The sequence below is a fragment of the Tigriopus californicus genome, chromosome 6 (genome assembly GCF_007210705.1).
Source record: "Tigriopus californicus strain San Diego chromosome 6, Tcal_SD_v2.1, whole genome shotgun sequence".
Lineage (NCBI taxonomy): Eukaryota > Metazoa > Arthropoda > Copepoda > Harpacticoida > Harpacticidae > Tigriopus > Tigriopus californicus.
Window position 1 is genome coordinate 12,630,434 of NC_081445.1, and position 19,972 is coordinate 12,650,405.

A 19,972-nucleotide genomic window follows, 5' to 3' on the forward strand; every position below is an offset into this window, starting at 1 on the left:
TTTTTTTTCAAGAAATACGTTAACAAATGGACAAATATGGACGGTTGAAAACATTTGAAATCAAGATAGATTGTGGTTTAGGGCTATTCAATCATTAAATCCATTTTTCGTTTGTATCATATTCTAGGAAATTACAAATGCAACGCCACTTTACAAGTGACGGCAGAATCCCAAGTATTGATCACCCAAGATATCCAAGAACAAATCCAACTTTTCGTGGCGGCCAATGATCTCATCAGTTTCGTTGTGACGTGTATCATCATCACCGTGGTCATCTTGGTCATCATCAGTGGCGTCTGCTGCAGGTCAGGATAATCGAGCAAACCAACGCCAAACATTAGGCAAATAATGATTCGAAGCCCATTTTTCTGCCCAAAGCGGGACGATTATAAATAGGCTGTTGTTGCTGATGAATTACGGCGGTTCATGACGATATATGAATGCACTGGTTAGTTCAAGTGCAAGGTGCATTTTCCACGTGATGTGGCAGGAGGTTCATTGAACCAGGCGAGACACGTACGAAACGAAAGAACTTCTTGGACCAGGAAGATGGGGCAAAGAGACGTAAATTTTTCTTTAGGTTGGTTTCTGCAAAACAGACATGTGCATAGGAAATAAGAGTGTCATCCTGATATTTAAATGTGCTCCCAGTTATGTCAGGGATATTTTGCTGCTAAGGAGAATGTGTCAAGAGCGTTGGAGCGTAAATTTGCTTTCAGGGTGACCCAAAAGTTTGGACCTTGAAATCATCAACAGAATGTATCCATGGCTATTGTCCTTGTCATTAAGCGGAGGAAGCGCCCTCTGCTTCGTCTAGGTGCGGACAAATAAACGTAGAAACGAGAGAATACCCTCGAAGATACCAGACTTTATCAAGAGATTATTACAAGAAAAAAATTGTTAAGCAAGAACTGTGACACAATGAATCACAAAGCCATCAACTCTTCTGGGAGATATTTCAAATCCTCCAAGGGTAAGATTCCGAATAATTATGACACGTAAATAATCCTTCTACAGGAGGGTGTATATTGTACAAACACGCCAACACTTTGACAATCATTGTTTCCCACGAAATGGCACTAGGAAAAGAACAGTTTCGCCAGTCTTGGGTGACTAACATTAAAAGCATAACTTTTTCTAAACTTACCATCAGCTTTTTTAGCACAAATTAATGAAGAAAAATGATGATGAAAAGTTGCTGGTATGCTGCATTTATACGCATACAGTACATAGCTCTCCCGTTTACCCCTCTGCGGATGTCAAAATTGTTTGTAATTCTACCCTTATAGGATTTGAGAGGTATCTCAGAAGGGCTGGTGGTGTATTTATCTTTTAACTTTTAATCACAAATTCAAATATTGATCGTTAAAAGTCGTTAAAAGTTTCTATAAAGTGTTTCAATTAAACAATTTTCAAGTGTGCTTACCTATGCATCAAGATACAAGACTCGCAAAAAAAAGGAAGGAGAAACCAGATAGGGTTTGACTTGCAGTGTGCAAGTTCTCATTAGACCAGGAAGATGGTTTCAGGACCAAGTATAGTAGTTTGGCTTGCTTCTGTTGTATGTATCATACATGGTGAACACAACAAAATATGCGATCGAAATGGAATGAAATGTGAAAAAGTTCCGACCGGCTTGAAAGGTGAACCTTTGGATGAATTCAGATCCTGGTGGAGTAAAATGTCGGAGCAAAAGCCATTGCGGACCAAGTGCGTTCTCCCATCAAAGGTTCCGCTCATGCCAAATGTAAAGCCACCCATCCTGGAATCGTTCGCGTGTTCGGAAACAGATCTCCCAATCTTTTTCGAGTTCTCTGGGTTGATTGATTCCAACCATTTGTTTCAAGGACCAGGGAAGTTGACCATTTTTGGACCCAGTAAGAAAGGACAAGTCCACAAGCATCCAGGAACTTGCATAAGGTATCGAAAAATATCCTTCATTGTTCCAAAAGTCATCGTTGGGTTCTTTCTTTTTGGTAAACCCCATGGTCTGGTCAGGGTCGAAGGTCAAGAACAAGGCTTAATGATAGGGGAGGTGAGAGAAGGCTGTCCTCATGGGTTTTTGCGATTGTGGAGGGACCCCGACACCTTGGCGTACGCCTATTACTCTTTCAATGGCGACTTACCCGTATTCTCATGGTACAATGTGAATGGAACATTTTTGTACCGGATTCTTCGCCAGACCCCTGAGTACATTGAGAATGAAGAAGATGCCAAATTTATGGCGGTGGCTATCCACAATGGTACCAATGTATTTGCCGGAGAAGATTTGTATGATTTCAATGTCATCGTCAACGCTTCAAGCGTGAAAATTGAATCTTGGACGGAAGAAAATTGTCTTCTACATCCACATTTCATCAACGTTTTGGGATCTAGTCCATTTACTTTTCATCCTGCACAAGGTCAAGTGGTTTTTGAAAGCAGTCAAAAACGCTCTTGGACATTTTGCCACAGTTGTCAAAAGAGTACTAAAAATGCCATTCGTGAGTTTATTGCTCACTTTAACCCTTCTTCAGGTCAAATGTGGACAATGACTCCAGATGATTCTGAAGTAGATCCCGATGCTCCACAATTGATCTCAGATTTAAAGCATGTCAACGGACTGAATTTCAAATGCAGATTATTGGGATCGAAGAAAATTGTCCGCGCCCAATTAACGTTTGGAAAAATTGACTCCCTCAACCGAATTTTGGGTCCATTTGGACTTTCATTTAACCCAGCGGATACTCCAACATTGGCCCCATTTGATCAAGGAATCGCCAAGATATGCGGGCATCTTAAATATGGTCAACTGTCGTCATTCATCAGAATCCATATAAAAGACGGTGGGTATGTCTACTCGAGGATAAAAAATGGCGTTCTTCATGGACCCGCAAGGGCATTATTACTGACAACACTCTTACCTTTGGATGAGGCTTACCAGAGTCCCGAGTTTCTCGTTACCGAAAGCCATGATATTCGTACTATCTTCCATTATAAAAGTGGAAAAGTTCAGGGTCCAGTTTGGTTCATGATGATTGGCGGAGGTTTCCTTTACGGATATTTGGATACACACGGAAAGTTCACGGGTGACCAGATGGCCTTTGTTTACCCTGACTACGAGACAGCCTTAGTTGGACGCTTTGAGGATAAGGTTATGAAGGCCGGACAGGAGGCCACAATCACAGGGACAACTTGCGATCCCAATGAAATGCTGGTCCTTCAGTTCTCAGAGCCTTCAGGACCGGTGCTCTTTTACTCCCCTCCCACAAATATTTCCTTTGGGGAAGGTCCTCAGGCCATCGACCCCTTTGAAGCGAAATGGGCCGAGATTCGGCGCTCTAATGTCCATGGGGGTGGAGAAGGTGTCTTTGCCGTTCGCGACGTCCCAAGTGATCAAATATTCTGTCTTTATAGTGGCTTCATTTACCGGAATCGTGAAGAAAAGGAACTCTTTGCGGCCCAATACACCATGAACGAGTCTTTGTCTGCGGACATGAGAAGGCATGGCACTAAATACTCCATAATAGTGCTCTATTCTCTCGCACAACTTCAAATCCCATGGGAAGTGGATCAACCAGAATCATGGCATCCCACAATGGGTGCTAAGATCAATGCAGATTTTCCAGAAAGACATCAAAACGCTGTATTTGATGGTTTTGAACACCCAAGATTTGGATTGATAGTGGCTGTGAGGGCTACGAAAGATATCAGACAAGGTCAAGAGATCTTGGTGGACTATGGTTATCAAGAGGCTCCATTCCCAGCAGACTTTTTGTGGTACCACCAAGCTAAGAAGGAATACCTCCAAGAGTTGGAATCTAAACGTAAAGAAGAGGAAAAACTGGCAATGCGTCACGCTTGATCCAATTATCTGCAATCGTTGATTTCAACAAATTAATTAAATGTCAGGTGGAAAAGTTACGAAATTTGACCCATAGTTTTGTTCTAGGTAGAGCTCTAGGATGAAAACCGTCACTCCAACTAGGCCAATGAGATTACAATAGTCCCGAGAATAAGATGTCTGGCAATATCAAAATTAAAACAAAGCTAATTTACACACAAAACGAAACTCAATAGAACCGTTTAATTTTGAAGTGTCAGTTCTTTAGCAAGAGCTTCTAGTTCTAGGACAAAGGTATTGAATGGCCTGACTTCCGATATTGACTTCAGTTTTGTTAAAAGAGATTACAAGCAAAAAAAAAAAAAACGGGAACGGCAAAGTGACATGAGCTTTTGAGAATAATAGCCTAGTGCTTCAAAAAAGTATTTGCTTAATCAAACAACCAAATTAACAAATCAAAGTTCATCAGAAGCTCTTTTTAAAAAGCATTTCAGGCCAAGAGGCAAAACATTTTTGCTAGTCATCAATGTACGAGGGCTATGTCACTTATTACGGTACTCCAGGAATAGCTCTTGATATGTGCAAGATAGAGCAAACTTTTATTTTATGATTTTTCGACATAGTCACCTCCAATTTCAAAACCCTTATTACATTTTTTAACCCAACGCTCAAATGCAAATAAGAAGCCATTCTTTGGGAGCTGTCTTAACACCCCCTGTACGGCCAATTCCAGCTCATTTTGAGGGCCAAATCGATGAAATTCACGATACCATAAAAACAACTTTTACATGAAAGTGCAGCTTTTCCATAGGCCTCTTGCAAAAATTTGAAGCATTTCTTCGCAGTTTTGCCCGATTTTGCAAAAGATTATATTGTTGCATATTGATCTTCCATTTTGTTTCGCGGTACTTTTGAAAGGAATAGGCTGAATACACTAAAGAAATTTCAAATTTGCAGGAAATCAGCTGAACTTTTGTTTGTTTATGCAAAAATAAAGTGTTGCCATTCAAAAAGGTCTTTCAATACCTAATGACCATTTTTCAATATCTTAATTTTCATATAATATATGTCTGGTAATATGAGTACCGGTTTAAGAGACATACCCCTAGTATTATGAGGGTAAAAAAAAGTTAGCTCTATTGTACCACAATAAAATATTCTTTCTCAATGGTGACATGTCATGCCAGAATAGTGCAAAGTTGATGGTTATTTATAACAAAAAGTGATAACTTTTCTAATATTTTGGCAAACACATTTCAAGATTCAAATATTGGATAAATCTGTTTAAATTCCAATGCAGGTCATATTCCCTCTTGTTGTGTTAAAAATTGCCAGGCTTTTATACCTTATCATTGGCAAATTAGCCCAAATGATATGAACCAAATCCTTGGCTTTTAACACGTCAAATACCAAAAGAAATAAAAATAAGCATTTCCTCTATCATTTTTTTGGGTTTAGAAAACTAGAGCTGACCGAGGTAAAAAAACTTATAATAAATTATAACCAATAGTTCCGGGAAGGAAAGGGTCGTCAAAAAATATTACTTAAAAAATAAAAACTGTTGTGAATTACATTCTTACTAGCGTTAAGGAAGTTCCCAAAAACATATTTTTACAAGGTGTCCTAAAAGTATGTACCGCTTCCAAGGCAATGGAGAATCACATATATTTCAAGCCGACGGCAAAAACCTATTTTCAGTTGGTGTAGATACCAGCCTAACGAAGATATGTTTTATTCACACTTATCTAGTAATTTGTTATGTAAAGGCAAAAAATAGTAATTTCAACCCTGTGATTGCTGCTATCCCAACCATGCTTGGTGAAGTATATAAGATTGTCAAGTTTTGTCAGAAGAAAAAATCCTCCAAAGTTTTACCCAAACCCGATACTTCTGAGTATAAGTGGGATGGAAAAATTTCAAGCAATTGTAACATCTCCATACAAAAAAATTCTAACAATATGTTGTGGTCTTTTTATGTGTTTTTAGCAACACTTGATGCGTTTTTCTTCGTTTTGGATTGACTTTAGACTATATTGGTTGCTTGGAGACTGTCACAAGCAAAAAATACCCTCTAGATACAAAATCATTGATTTGCCATCTGGGTTGACCAAAAAAATCATCATGGGAGGCTGCGACTAGGGTTATTAATTTAAATTTTCAGTGACATGTGAGATTATTAGTTGTATGTATGACTGAAACTCTTAGGTTAGGCTCAAAGTGTAACCTGATTTTCCCCTTGTCAAAGCAGTTGAATACTTGTCTTTTTTTAAACTTTTTTCAAACCATGAAAAAAGATGAATAAACACTTGTCACAATGATTCGTACAAGTGAAAACAAGATTTAAACCAAACAACCCTTGTATCCTTTTACCTTTGTACCCTAATAAATATGTTTGTCGCTTGTTTCACGTCATATTTACTAAACGTTAAACAATCGTTCAAAACGTTTTTAGTTGCTGTCTTAGGCCATATTTTTCTGCAAAGTAATGGTATCGGTAACGGTAACGCGTTACTTTTTCTAAAATGTAATGGTAATAGAAACGCGTAACTTTTTCTAAAAGTAGCAGCAGCCCCTTATTTTGGGGGGAACGGTTCAAGCCCTGGTCCTCTCACATACCTTACACACATCGGAAAACAACTTATTTTAGGCTCATTTTTTGATTGATGCCCCAACAGACCCAAAACATAACATTATTTTAAAAAATGTACGAATTTTGAACAAGGTTTGTTTCACAGACCAATTTTGCAGATAAATTTGAATAAAAGCATTCCATTGCAAGGTTGGTGCCTGCGACATTTAAAAGTACTTTGTTGAGAGTTTTTGGCATCAGCTGGAAAGAGCTATGGTTTGGCATTGTTTTGAAACTGGCGAAGACTTTTTGGACACCCTGTAGATCGCGTTTACGCGTTGAGAAACTGCTCCTTCACATCCCTGCCCGTGGAAAGTGACTTGAATATTTTTGGGTCATAAATCCAAACAATACCAATCTTCACAACGGCATCACAATGGTGGTTTTCTACGGGCGGGCTGATAGAAATATTTCTCAAGTGCTTCCCTCATTTTCCCACTACCTTTGTCTTTCTTTTGCTATAATTGAGTTAATAATTGAACTGGAAGGACAATGTCTCGATTTCATAAACCAAAAGGGTAAGAAAGTCAATATTTTCTGTATTGTTGTTCATTCCTCAATGTCACTTGGTTGAATAGCTTGGGTCACGGTGTTACTTTTTAAATAAAGCTAACGGTGACATCTTACCTTTCTGCAAAAATAACGCTATCTGTAACGGAAGGGGTTTTAGCCCTCCCATTACCGTTACTTTCTTTTTTAAACAAGAGAACAAACAAATATGAATAGGTCCCTCGTCCGATTTTTAAAAAGTTCCATATCAAAAATAATGACTTTTTTACTGCACTTTTGCACTTCTTTGACTGAACCAGTGGTCCCAAATCAGCGGGGAGAATTATTCAAAAAAATCAACGTCTTGTTTTGAACGTTTCACCTCTTTTTAACTCCAAAATTGGACAAGTCCATATCATCTTTTACATTTGATTGAAAAACAAATGAAATCCATCAAATTGAAAAACAAATGAAATCCATCAAATTGAAAAACAAATGAAATCCATCAAATTAAAACACCAATTAAACCTTTCAAGAAAAAACCAATCCCAACCGCCCATTAAAGCGCAAAAACGCCCAGGTAATAACCCATTTGCCAACCCTGTTTGATATACGAGACTTATCTGAAAGATGTGGATAAAATCACAAAATTTGTCAAAATTTATTTATTTTTTTTATTGCAAGTCTGGTCACCTTGAGTAAAGCTCATCGAGTGTGACCTAACTTCGGTTTAAATCAAATTGGCAATTTCATGGCACGATGTGAACTATTTTTTTGGTTCGAAATTATACACAAAACATTTAAAACAATTTGGTTTTTGTGCCTTTTTGTTATATTCAAAGTTATTTATTTCTGCGTGAAAGATTATTTTTGTCCCGAAGAAAATATTTCATGCCTAAAATCTTCTTGTATTGCTTGATGACTTGTAAGTTTTTCCCGAACCCTAAATATTATCCTGACCTAAAGCTACCAAATCAAAAAGAGGTTATGTAACGTGATGTATAGTTCAAAAATCATGTGTGGGACTTACCTGAAAACATCAAATAATGTCCTAAACTTCCAACTCGGTGCTACTTTTAACACGGCAAAGTGTGTAATTCAACGTTTCGGTTTTGCTCACCATGCAGGTCAGGAACGGCCCTAGCTCAAGTGGAACTTCAAAGGAGATGGTTGTAGCGCAATAGGTTCACGCGCAACCGAGCCAAGCTCGGGTTCATGGGTTCGATCCCAGGTCTCACTATATCTATTTGGTCGACGCATCTGGGATACCTTTCTACTACCTGAAAGAAAAGAAAGAAAAGAGAAACCAGAGCCTCCCAAAAACAGATGCTCTGGGTTCCCTTAGGCCGGTCTAAGGCTAGGGGGAAAAACATTTCTTAGTTCGGTCGGCCAATTCATGGAACACCTTGCCACTAAGAACACACACGATCATCAGAGTCCCTCAAGCTATTCTGACAGGACATCTGAGACCTCCATCTGTTCTTTCATTCCCCTTCCCTCTTATACATTAACCAAAAATGAACTTTTACCACTGTACAGCTTTCACCAATAGTCCTTAATCGACCGTAACTCGGTGTTGGAGTGATACAAACATTAAACATTAACGTGTACAACTTCAACCAGATTAATGACGAGAGTATATTGCAGACTTAGCCTAGCTCGGAAAAGACTTTACATGACCTTTCATTATTTTTTTGCTTTGGGAAGTTGAATTACCCACCCACGTGGTTGTAGCCCAATGGACAATGTAGCCCTTGGTGTTATCAAGTTGAACTTGGGTCATAGGTTTAATAAAAGTAACTATTCATGGAATACTTGCTCGGGCTAAAAGAAGAGGGGCAGAAGCAGAATATCATTTCTTATGTGTACCATACATTGGTTTCCATAGATAATGAGCAATATCCTATTTTCTCTTAATTTTAAACTGGTACAAATGCTTTCAGTGCATACACTCCATTATTTTTACTGCTGTGGGTACTTGGTCTTGATTGGACCTGAGCCGTTGCAGCAACGCGGGGCCATACATGAGACATGGTATTACTGACTTTCTACTTGTTTCGACACAAACTCCTTCTGAGAACTTGAGGTTCAGAGTTTCGAGGATGGTTTGACTGTAGGTGGTCTGACCATATTCACTTGTTATTGCCACAAATACTTGGAACAAGGTCAACTTAAAAGCCATCTTTGTAAAATTTGGCAGACGCTGCCTGAAAGAGACAGCTCTCCTAACTCTGTAGAATTGACTTGTCTTGTAAGTAATGGTGTGCTTCGAACCGGAATGTCAGCTTTTTAGCTTCGAAGACCTCTGTTAGGGCTCCCATCACGAGCGAATTAGGATAAACCAACGACTCAAAACCGCTTTACTGAGTGATAAAACGTGACCCTGCCTGACAAAATCCTAGTGACTGCCAGAGCAAGCATTTCTCCTCTGTCTACCTGTATCTTGGGAATAGAAAGGGATGCCAATTTTGTCCACAGTCATACAAATTTTTCTTCTTAAACGAGACACATTTCAAAATTCCATACCTGTGAAAGTTAGATGGCGTTAGCTTCCGAAATTGACGACCCATATTTGAAAACATTTATCTCTCCAATTTATTACCACTGAGGCCTTCACTCAATTCAATGACTTTTCTGGCTCCTCTTGGCATCTTTGATCACTTGTTCATCCTTTTTTGACCCGTTCGCCTTGGAATTAAGTATGTAATGAAAAGTGCGGAAAATTTTGATTGGAGTTAGAAGTTTCTTGTCACATCTGATTTAGGAATTGTCACAAGAGACAATTGCATTAATCCTTATAGGGTAGCTGGTCATCGCTTCGCTTGGGAGCACAGCACTCATCGAGTGCACGAACAAGCTATGGATCATCTTCAATCCATGCACAGGGTCAACTCCACCGATGAGAACGGGTTGTGGTATGCCCGGAATCGATACATGAGTAATGCCAGTAACATGTCCGGAATTGTCTTCCAAGTAAGAATCCTCACTCAGATACCCGACCCTAGATGTATTACTGAATTTTTGATTTTGAATACCTCCAGACCGACACTGAAGGCATGGCGAAGCTGATGGAGCGGTTGGATAATGTGGAAGATGGAACGAGTGAATCTAGTTCTAAACAAGGAGAAGATAAGATCACTGAGGTCACGGATGCGGGGGTTAGTATCACGTTGACTGGAGTGGATGAAGTCAAGCGGCCTATCCGATCCCGGAAAACTTCTGAATGTGGCAGGGATGATTACCATAAGATGGACAACGATAAACCTCGACCTCCGCCTTTGAAATTGGAACCCCGAAGCTTTGCAGAGGTAAGTTGTTTGATCATTTTTTACATTTTGGCAAGCAGAGATGGGTCGATTCCTAAAACTAATGATAACAAATGAATGTATCATTTTAACCAACAAATACTCATTGCATTTAAAACGTGATAGGTTCCAATTAGAAACTGAATCATGGTTAAGCGTCAAATTGATCTCATAAACATAACTTGGTAAATAAAGAGCAAAATCTATATGTACAGAAACTTTTTTCAAAAATCACACGTTTTTTTTTGTTTTCATTTTCAATTATTGGACATTGAATAACTCTTTTCCAAAGTGTTTTTTATTAATGAAATTGGTTTCTTTTATGTTCTTGTGATGACAACTTTATGAATTTATATGGGCAATCAATTACACTTATTTTTATCTGTCCCCATCTCTGCCATTCAGTAAGGAGAAAATCTTGGATTTAGAGTCTTGGTTGGTTACTACAAGTCTAATGTTTGCATTTTTCCTACTTTTTAGTGAAGCAAAGAGCAATCTCCTCCAGAGTTTTAGTAGTGTCAACCAACGCTCTAAAGTGGACTCTTAACGTTACGTTCGAGGTCAGATTGTGCCAATGTCCTGACTCAAAACGTGCTTAGTTGCCGAATAAATGTGTACAGTGGTAGAACTGATTAGTGTTTGCTTGATCGCCCTTGTACTCTATCAATATACATTTTCATTTGGCTAATGTAATGAAACTTTTGAATCTTGAGGACATTCAGGAAAATTTTAAAGGCGTTGTTCAGCCCTAAGCCTAAGAAAAATCAGCGCACGGAATGAATGGGATTGTCTCTACTGTTACATTTGAAGGTGTCACATTAGACGGCTTCCATATTCAATTTGTACGCACCGAAATGTAGGGGGCTGGAGTGGGCATCTATGACTTGCGGTTTTAATGAATCTGAAAACGGGTGCATATTTCATTACAAAATAGTTGGTTTCCTTCGACTCTCTGTCCATCTTGGATTTGTTATTGATTAGTCCTGTGGCAAATTGTGAAGTCAGACACATCGGGATTTTCTACTTGAGATTCAAAATGTTCATCATTTAGCCCTTAGACCAAGGCTGCCACCAAATAAATAACCATCAGTTTACAATCCTCTTCCCTTTTTACATATTCAAGTCAAAGCCTTCCCATCTTCGAGTCTCAGCCTTGCCAACTCCGACAACGCCAGGAAGACTACGAAAGGCGTTCTCATTCTTCAACAAAGCTTTACCCACAACAGCGCCACCTATAAACAACAACAAAACTATTTTCCCCTTGCCTAAGCGGTCTGCTACAAATACTAATCTGAAAAGGAGAAGATCTATGTTAGGCATCTTCCCTAGCGGAATAGGCATTGGAAGTGGTGCTATCTATGGAGATGATGAAGTTATTGAAGACTTGATGGCTATAGAGAATGCCCGCAAAGGTAAAGCATAACCTGGAATATGTGACATAGTATGTATTAATCAGTAGGATCATTTCTTAGGGAGACGTAATGTGAAGCAAATTGTTAAATCCACATTCAACATCAAATCTAACAAAACAGGTATTGACAAAGGGTACGGACATATTTGGATTTAAAGAACTAGTTGAAGTTGTATCCAAATGCTAACCCTCATTTTTATAGTTTTATTAATTATTCTAATTTTTAAAGTGTCTCTACTTTTTGCTTTGTTTTAGAAAGGCTGGTCGGCTTTGTTCAAATCTTGTCATAATTCACCTTTGCTTTAACATTTCAAAGAAAAAATCAAATCCTGATCAATAGCTTTCAGTATAAAGGATTAAAGGTATCCATTATGTGCACATTTATTTAGGGGGACATTTATTGCAATTGGTGAAAAAGTGCCCCGCTTATGATTTTGATTAAGTTTAGGTATATTTCAGTTTGAATCAAGTGCCATTGACTTATTCATTTTCTTGCATTTGTTTACATTACATAAAAATGAGGCTCCATCTAGCATTGCAACTTAATTGTGCTAATGCACAACCAATTGTCATTATTACAAACTCAAGAAGCCAAGAACTCCATTTCCATCCTTAAATATTTTATGCGGTTTCCCAATGCTGAAGGCGTATTCCAATGTCTTCATTCTGTTATGTACTTTTTACATAACACTACATTCTACCTTCAAAAGTTAGGCTTATTTTCAACGTCAGGCCAATGAGTTAGCCCAATCTAAATGGAGAGTGCCGTGGTAGATTGTTGAATAAGGTGCCCATTAAATGCCATTAACAAAAGTGGTAAATGACTCAATATAATACGTAACCAAGGTCACTAATATCAAGGGTCGAGAAAATAGTTGGTCCCCTTGGGCAAAATGTTATTTTTTTGTGGTCTGAAAATAACGGCAAATATTATCCAGTTTCCTCCCAAAAGTGCAAAAAATTACTTTACATTTTCATATAAAAAGATCAAAACTTCATTTTTAGTAACTAAATTCAGCTGTGTGTTCAAATGGGATCATACACTTTCAAAACGTTATTAAGGTGTAAGTAAGTAATTTTTTAAGTAATGATTTAACAATGTACAAAATTAGTTTTTGAATCAGTGTTGTTCATCACTGATCCCTTGTAACCTAAAACGAGAGCTCGGAAAAAAAATCTTTTTGACGGCCAAATAATCACTAAAACATTTTTTTGAAGGGATGAAATATTTTTTTGGCCCGGAAAAAAATTCTCCAACGCAAAGAAATACGCTTGTTTAAAAGAAAAAAAACTCACAAAGAACCAAAATGAAAGTAGTTTTACAAAACTTTGAAGCAATTACCAACAATTTCATCATTTCTTTCATTGAAGTTGTCTCCTGACTTGGAACACAAAATTAATACCCTAAACCATGCAAGTCTCTAGATCACTAGATCAAATCTTGTTCCATTGGGTGCTTTATTTCAGCAGTCCCCTGGGCTAAAATTCAAACATTATGATTTTAGCTCTTTTGCGCGTAAAGCATTAAAATTCTAGTTTCAGGAAAAGTTTGAGCTTTTATCAAAAAGGCAAGGAGGAATAATGTCAGAATTAGAGATCTACTACTTTATTGCGACAAACTTAGAAGATTGGGACAATGCAGGATTTAAAGGAGGTGCAAAATGTATCTTTTACAATGCATCTTCAAAAGCATGCAGGTGCTTTTTCCTCAACCAGGTATTAAAGTCAGTTGTATTGAATGTCAAGGTTTACACTTTTGAGCCCTTCAAAAAATCTAGGCTGGTCAAAACAACTTCAAGTATTTTAAATCTGTTAAACTGACGGGACTGATTACCGTACTAATTTGAGTTGTGCTGAGTAAGATAGAATATGAAGGCCGCAAGGTCTGAAGCAGAAAGGTCTACAAAACCTTGCTAGAAGACGTTCAAGCAATGCTCTACCTCAAAATTAGATGCATGCCATCTGAAGGGGTGCTTAATCAACTCTTTCTTCCCAATCAAGTACCCAATCAGGAGGCAATGCAATGCTCAAATGTCTTCTAGTAAGGTTTCAAAAAGCTGTCCTCTTCAGTCCTGGTGGACTCTATGGATAAGAGGAGCCAGATACGAACGATCAGGTCAGTTGAATTGCAACTTTAAACTTGAAATGTAAGCTTGCGGGTATGTAATTGATATTCTCTTAATGAAGTGTAAACCAAGGTGTCTATGTTTTGATTCAAAACCATGGCACTCATAATTCAGGCTATGGTTGTGATAAAAAGGTAAAAATAGTCCTAGTTGCCTGAGATTACTCCAACTGCCCACGACAATCGTTTTACCGCTGGCGGTAGGAAAATAATAGAAGAACTGAAACCCCTCAAAACTATTCCTTATGGCGGCTTACTTTTGAAGATAACCACTATTTATGTTTAAAAACAGCTTTTACTAAAATTTAATAAGAAATATCGAAAATAAAACTGAAAACTCTGCAAAATGAAATGCATATTTTTGACATTTCGGTGTAAATTTCAATAATTTTTGCATATCTTAAATACATATCTTTTTGTGCGGACTTCCTTACCGCTACCGGGATTAGAATCCCAGCAGTTCAAGACGAGAAGATTATTTATTTTACTTGACTTTTATTTATATATATCATTTGATCGACGAACGAATTGTAGTTGGCTGATCTGGCTAATCCTTGAATATAAGGTTGATCCGGAATTTTCGTCAAAAACTTGTCCAAGTCTGACTTAAATCTTGCTACTGGATCAACCCCTACATAAACCCTACGAATATTTGAGGGCAGCAAATTGAACAATGAAGGAGCCCGAGAAAGAAGAGAGTTGGACTTCATTGTTTTAACTAGCCTGGATTCTCGAGGGCTTGAAGGTGCTCTCAAAACGCACATTAAGCTTCTACGGTCACTACAATTGACCCTAAATCCTGGGTTGGGACAAAGCTCATGAATGCTTTTGAAAACGTACAATATCAGATACCTTTCGTACCTTCTCTGAGTACTGTACAAAAATCCAACCTTTCTAACCTCTCCCAATACGAGAGCTCTCTCATATCTTCAATGTTCCTAGTAAAACATCTTTGGACCTGCTCGAGCTTTTGCAGAGTCTTGCACATTTCCCCCGTCTCTAGTTAATACAAACTAAAATACAACTCATGATATTAGACATAATTTGCCGACGGTTTCGAAAAAAAACATTTGCAAAAATACAAAACTTAAAATTCACAAAAAAACGAGCCCAAAAAGAGATTTTTCAGGCTTTAAATTATTTTAATTTTTTTGAAATTTCTAGTTCATAAAAATGCAATGTTAGATGGAAAGTTTCTTTCAAGAATGTATGCCTTGGAATTGTAAATCTATCTCCTTACAAAGCCCGAAATGTTCACGTGTGTATGGTCATAACTAGGGCCTGCCAAAATGTGGTCTTTATTGACTGCAAATTTGCATGAAAAGTCAACCATGTTTGCATATAAACTTTCCAAAACATAGGCACCAACACGGTCTGGTGGTTGTAAGGACAGTTTTTGCCTTCCCTATCAAGCACTACGTAGATTGAAAGGAAAATTATATCATAATATCTTCCAACAATTGGATTTGAGCCTGTTATTCCTAGGAAGCGGATTCTTGCCTAGTTCACGCTGCCTCCTAGACAAATCAGCATTTTGAACATACTTAATATTTAGTGAAAAAGATAAATGTCAGTTCATTAACAGGAAAACAAAAATGTCAGAGCGTATCAAATGTATTGCAGAACAATTTTGTTAAGAAATTAAGCCTTTCAAGTTTCATGAAAGTAATAGTAAGTCAATTCTTCCCAAATTAACCATCCACCTCATGACCATTTACCCCATAAATCATGAAAACATCTCAAAATGTGTCTAATTTTTAAAAGAGAACTTCAATACACAAACAAAACTGCGTTCCAACATGTGAAATAGACTATCTTAAAAAATGGCAATGATAAAAAAGAGCTATTTAAGATGGATGGAATGCATCAGCATTTGGTTGGTAACATGTCTATTTGTATATATAGAGAAGTGTAAAGATTTCGGATTTCACGCTAGTGCGCCCTCTGGTTCTACCATGAATTAAGTGTCACCATGCTTCTTACTGATGACAAGACGCTGGTACGAAATATGTTTTTCGTTTTTTTACATATTTTTGTCACCTGCCATGTTTTGACATGTTTAGCAATTGAATGTTGGACTTAAATGGTTTAAGATAATTGTCGAACGATGTCCCAAGATTGGGAACAATTTTGTCAATAATAAATTTATGGTAGTTCTTGACGCGATTGTGGCCCGGCCTCGTTAGCCCACACAGCTGAAATCTGAGACGGTTCTTTGCACGTCCCTCATCTATTTCATACCTACGTGCGCTTTCTTGCAAAAAGATTTGAAAAGCATTCTGGTAAATTTCCCATTTTTCCAACATTGACCAGAATTTCTTAAAATTATTGTTTTGTTCACAAATAATGGTATTTCATGCTAAAATGGCTGAAGTTGCATTATGAATTGCAGAAAAATGTCTGCAATTGCAGTAAAAATTGCAAAATTCGCAGATGCAATATGTTTGCAGAAAAATCTCGGATCCGCATTTTTTGCAAAATTTGCAGTTGTAAGGAGCCGGTGTAGCCGAGCGGTCTAAGGGACAGTGCTAACAAGGCAAGAATCCTCTCCCTAGGTGTCGTGGGTTCAAACCCCGGCGCCGGAAATAAACCTTATAACTTTGCAGAAAAATCTGGGATGTGCATTTTTTTGCAAAGTGTGCAAAATTTACAGAGTCCAAGTTTTGCCGGCCCTAGTCATGAAGTCACCTTCTTCTCCCGCTTCAATGTCCCAATATGGACATGCATTTCATTTGATTCATGGAAAGGGCAATTTGACATTGGTGCTAATATTTTTCCAATTTTCGGATGATCGGCTTTATTGTTACATTAGAGATTTAAAATGAAAGTGAATGCGTGTGAACCAACTACTTCATTCATGAAACACGAAACTAGCACGTAGACAAAGTGAAAACATCAAATATTTCTTTTGAAACACGTTAGTTTAGTTTGTTACTGAGAGACTGCAAGAGAACAGTGTGACAACTGCGATTTATTAATGCAAACTACATGAACGTAATTCCAATGGCTTATGACTAGACCTCTATAATCAAAGTTAAAACCTGAAAAAAACAACCTGGAACTATTTTGTCTTCGTCCAGTTTTTTTTTCTAGTTTGCACATTTTAGGACATTTTTAGCCCTTTTGTTGTCATTTTTGTCTGTCCTTATCTGCTACCTTCTTAACTACGCGTAGTTTTTTGTTTGTGGGCTTTTTATTTTCTTCTGTGCATCATAATCAGATGAAAGATTAAATCCTCAGCCAGAACTTTTTAACAAATTCTTCATTGGTTTTGGTTTTCACCGGCTTTTCTAACCGCTGCAAATGATTTATTCTTCGGTAAAATTGAGATTAAAGATTATGATTCGTCTAGTTGTAACCACTTCAATTTTATGCAATATTTGTTCTGCCAACGAATTTGAAAATCAAATTCAATTCCTTTCTTTTGGTTTGGGAAAATTTGCAAAAGAGAGAGCTTTCAGTTGAGCGTTTATGAGTTTGATCTGACCCAAAATAGTTTTTGTGAACAAAAGCGCCCTCAGCAGCAGAAACAGTAGGCTCCAGAAGAGAATCAATGGTTTACTATGGCATCTATATCAATTTAAAACATGACCTAATGTCAAACAATGGAAGAAAAAAGAAATGTCAATTTCTTGTGAACTCAATGGGTAATCATGGAAATACAGTGGAGTGCCTAGATTTTGTAACGTACAAAAATTCGGCAAAGATGCTCAAAAAAGCTAAAAATGACTTTTTCCTCATCATGGTAACAGTTCTTCACGGATTATTACAATTTATTTTTGCATTTTCACTCCTTTTTGCGCATTTATATAACTTTTCTAAAGTTTTGTTAACTTGAATGTGTACCAACTTTATAATTCAAATTCTAAATAATTTTGGCTAAAATGGTATCTTTTTTTATTAGGTCTACACATGACACTCCAGCCCTCTTAAACAGCAGATTAAGTTTATGGTGGATAATATCCAGGGCTTGAGCAAAGCCCTGTATGCTTTATACAAGTTACTTTCTAGTAACTCTTCCCAACAAAACATTGTTTGTCTGCAAAATTAACGGTATTGGTAACGTATCTGCTTTTTTGGCCGTGCGGTTACTGTCATTTTCTTCCTTTTCAAACAAGGGACGAAAGAAATATGTAAAGGTTTCCTCCCCAATTCTTTTTGAAGTTCCGTCTCAAAAACAGTAACTTATTTGTTACTGATGGGATCAAATGAATAATCACGGGAAGCTGAGACAAGGATTATCAATTTACATTGTCTGAGACGTATGACGTTACTAGTTGCATGACGGAACCTTGCAAGTTGGCCTCAAAATGCAACCCAAATTTTCCTCTCATCAAACCTGTTGAATTAAGTACAAAAGTAACGGCATTGGTGATAGAAACGCGTTACTTTGCTGAAAAACATTAACGTAATTTGTGTTCCAAAAAAGTAGGTAGCATTAACGCATTGATTTTTTCGGTAACACATCAAGCCCTGATTATATCTGTCATAAATCATCCAAAAATTCAACTTCTTACACAATACAAATGATTGAGCTCTTTTTGGAAATGGCTGACTCCTTGCTGTATTTTGTTTGGAACCTTTTACAGTTTCATCAAAAATGGACAAACAATCAGTTCGGTCGAATTTGATATCGTACACTCAACCTCGCAGGTCTTTGACTAGAGGGTCTCTAACCTCAACTGAAATGAATCCTTTGCGCATATGAAAAATCAGCAGTCTCTTGTTTATGGCTAGCATGGAGGGAATAACGAGAAATGTTGCGTACAGTCAGCAGATATTCAACATTTCCATACATTTCTTGAGAAATATTACACGAAATTCCATGAAAGAAAAAATAATGTTCTTGTCCAAAATATGATGAATATTTCAAAAAATATATTTTCAATTATATGTTGTTTTCCATTTTCTATATTTTTCATTATTTTATTATTCATATTTACTACTTATTATGATCTATTATTATGATATTATTAGGTATGTTGTGCTTTTCAAAAAATTTTTATTTCTCTTAATCAACTATATTGGTTTAGTATTTGTCGTAGACAGGCTCAAAAAGAGCCATGTGAGGTGCTGATGTGCTGCTTTGCATTGTGCCAAAAGTTCCCCAAGTTTGCAAACAAATCTATATGTTTATCCCCTTTTGAAACCCATACACGAGATGAAGCCAAGTGCTTCAAAACATTATTTTAGGGACTTGGCCTTAGGGAGACAAATTAAATTTAGAAACCCATTTCAATTCAAATTTCAGCACTGTGAAATATCTGCATACAAACTTGTAATGTGATTGTAAATGACATTAACTAGACATAAAAAAGTGACCCTTTTATACAATAACAATCGCCCTAGGGAAGATCCCAAATATCTTTAACAAACTTCTTCAAATCATTTAATGACAATGAACCGTTTCTCTACCAAGAAAGGGCTAGTGTAATATCACATCAAACAGGCAAACACTTTTTTTTACATCTGTTTAGCTTTTTTTGCATTCCTTTGATTTCTGTTTATCCCCTACACTAATTTATTGTGATATGTCAAGTTGAACAAACCAGCCGCCAGAGGTCTTCCCTTTCCCATGATATTCTAGTCTATTAAGTATCCGTAAAAGTTATTTGAACAAGTTTGATTTTGCTCTAAATGAGAAATGTTTACAGGACATTTCGGAGACAACGTGGCTTCCATGCGGCAAAAGCAATTGCAGCAACCGCCTCTTGGCTGTATCAGTGGGACCTCTCCACCCAATGCTCATGGTTTTGACCATGGTCGCTTCCAATCAGCTCGTCCCAATTCTCCCATGAGATGTGGCAGTGTCAGACGATCTTCTATCACGGAGGCTGTGATTAAGGAGGAGGAACCTGTCGACACAAAGGAAACCAATCCCTGAGAGGAATCATTGGCTCCATGCCATAATCTGTGAATATGCACTAATTGAATGAAACTGTTAATGCGAGAGAAAAAAATGGGAATACATCAATAATCCTGGCTCCTTCGTTACATTCATATACGTGGTTTCAGACTATAATATATGAATACGATACTGAATACGACGGGGACTGGGCGATATTACAACATTTCGTTTCTCCAGAAGCCCGTCTTTTAAAGCTCTTACCTCGCAGGTAGAGCCGATATTGGTCAAGTTTGTTGGAGGTGGTAAGTCCTTCAGCCATCGTCTAGAGGAAAATGGATTTCA

General features: G+C 37.5%; 2 protein-coding genes and 1 long non-coding RNA gene across 6 annotated transcripts in view; 2 read left to right on the top strand and 1 right to left on the bottom strand.

The window, feature by feature from the left end:
* Positions 1 to 19,764, top strand: part of LOC131881576 (uncharacterized) — a 20,945-nt gene extending 1,181 nt beyond the window's left edge. The window contains exons 3-8 of one of the 4 annotated variants that reach the window (XM_059228469.1): positions 128 to 305; positions 9,743 to 9,914; positions 9,983 to 10,249; positions 11,370 to 11,658; positions 11,719 to 11,778; positions 19,437 to 19,764. In XM_059228469.1, the coding sequence (XP_059084452.1) occupies positions 128 to 305; positions 9,743 to 9,914; positions 9,983 to 10,249; positions 11,370 to 11,658; positions 11,719 to 11,778; positions 19,437 to 19,666 (1,196 nt within the window). In that variant the 3' untranslated portion in view covers positions 19,667 to 19,764. Of the gene's footprint in view, positions 1 to 127; positions 306 to 9,742; positions 9,915 to 9,982; positions 10,250 to 10,726; positions 10,875 to 11,369; positions 11,659 to 11,718; positions 11,779 to 19,436 lie in introns of those variants that run through there. The other 3 variants (XM_059228470.1, XM_059228471.1, XM_059228472.1) reach the window with 3 other exon arrangements.
* Positions 304 to 9,748, bottom strand: LOC131881577 (uncharacterized). The gene is made up of 3 exons (XR_009373372.1): positions 9,468 to 9,748; positions 8,062 to 8,221; positions 304 to 588 (listed from the first exon to the last, which is right to left on the bottom strand). It is a non-coding gene; the product is annotated as an uncharacterized LOC131881577 (long non-coding RNA).
* LOC131881575 (uncharacterized) lies at positions 1,492 to 5,153 on the top strand. The gene has a single exon (XM_059228468.1). It carries the CDS (start codon positions 1,520 to 1,522, stop codon positions 3,842 to 3,844), a length of 2,325 nt encoding a protein of 774 aa, XP_059084451.1. The 5' UTR covers positions 1,492 to 1,519; the 3' UTR covers positions 3,845 to 5,153.
* Positions 19,765 to 19,972: the final 208 nt, after the last annotated feature.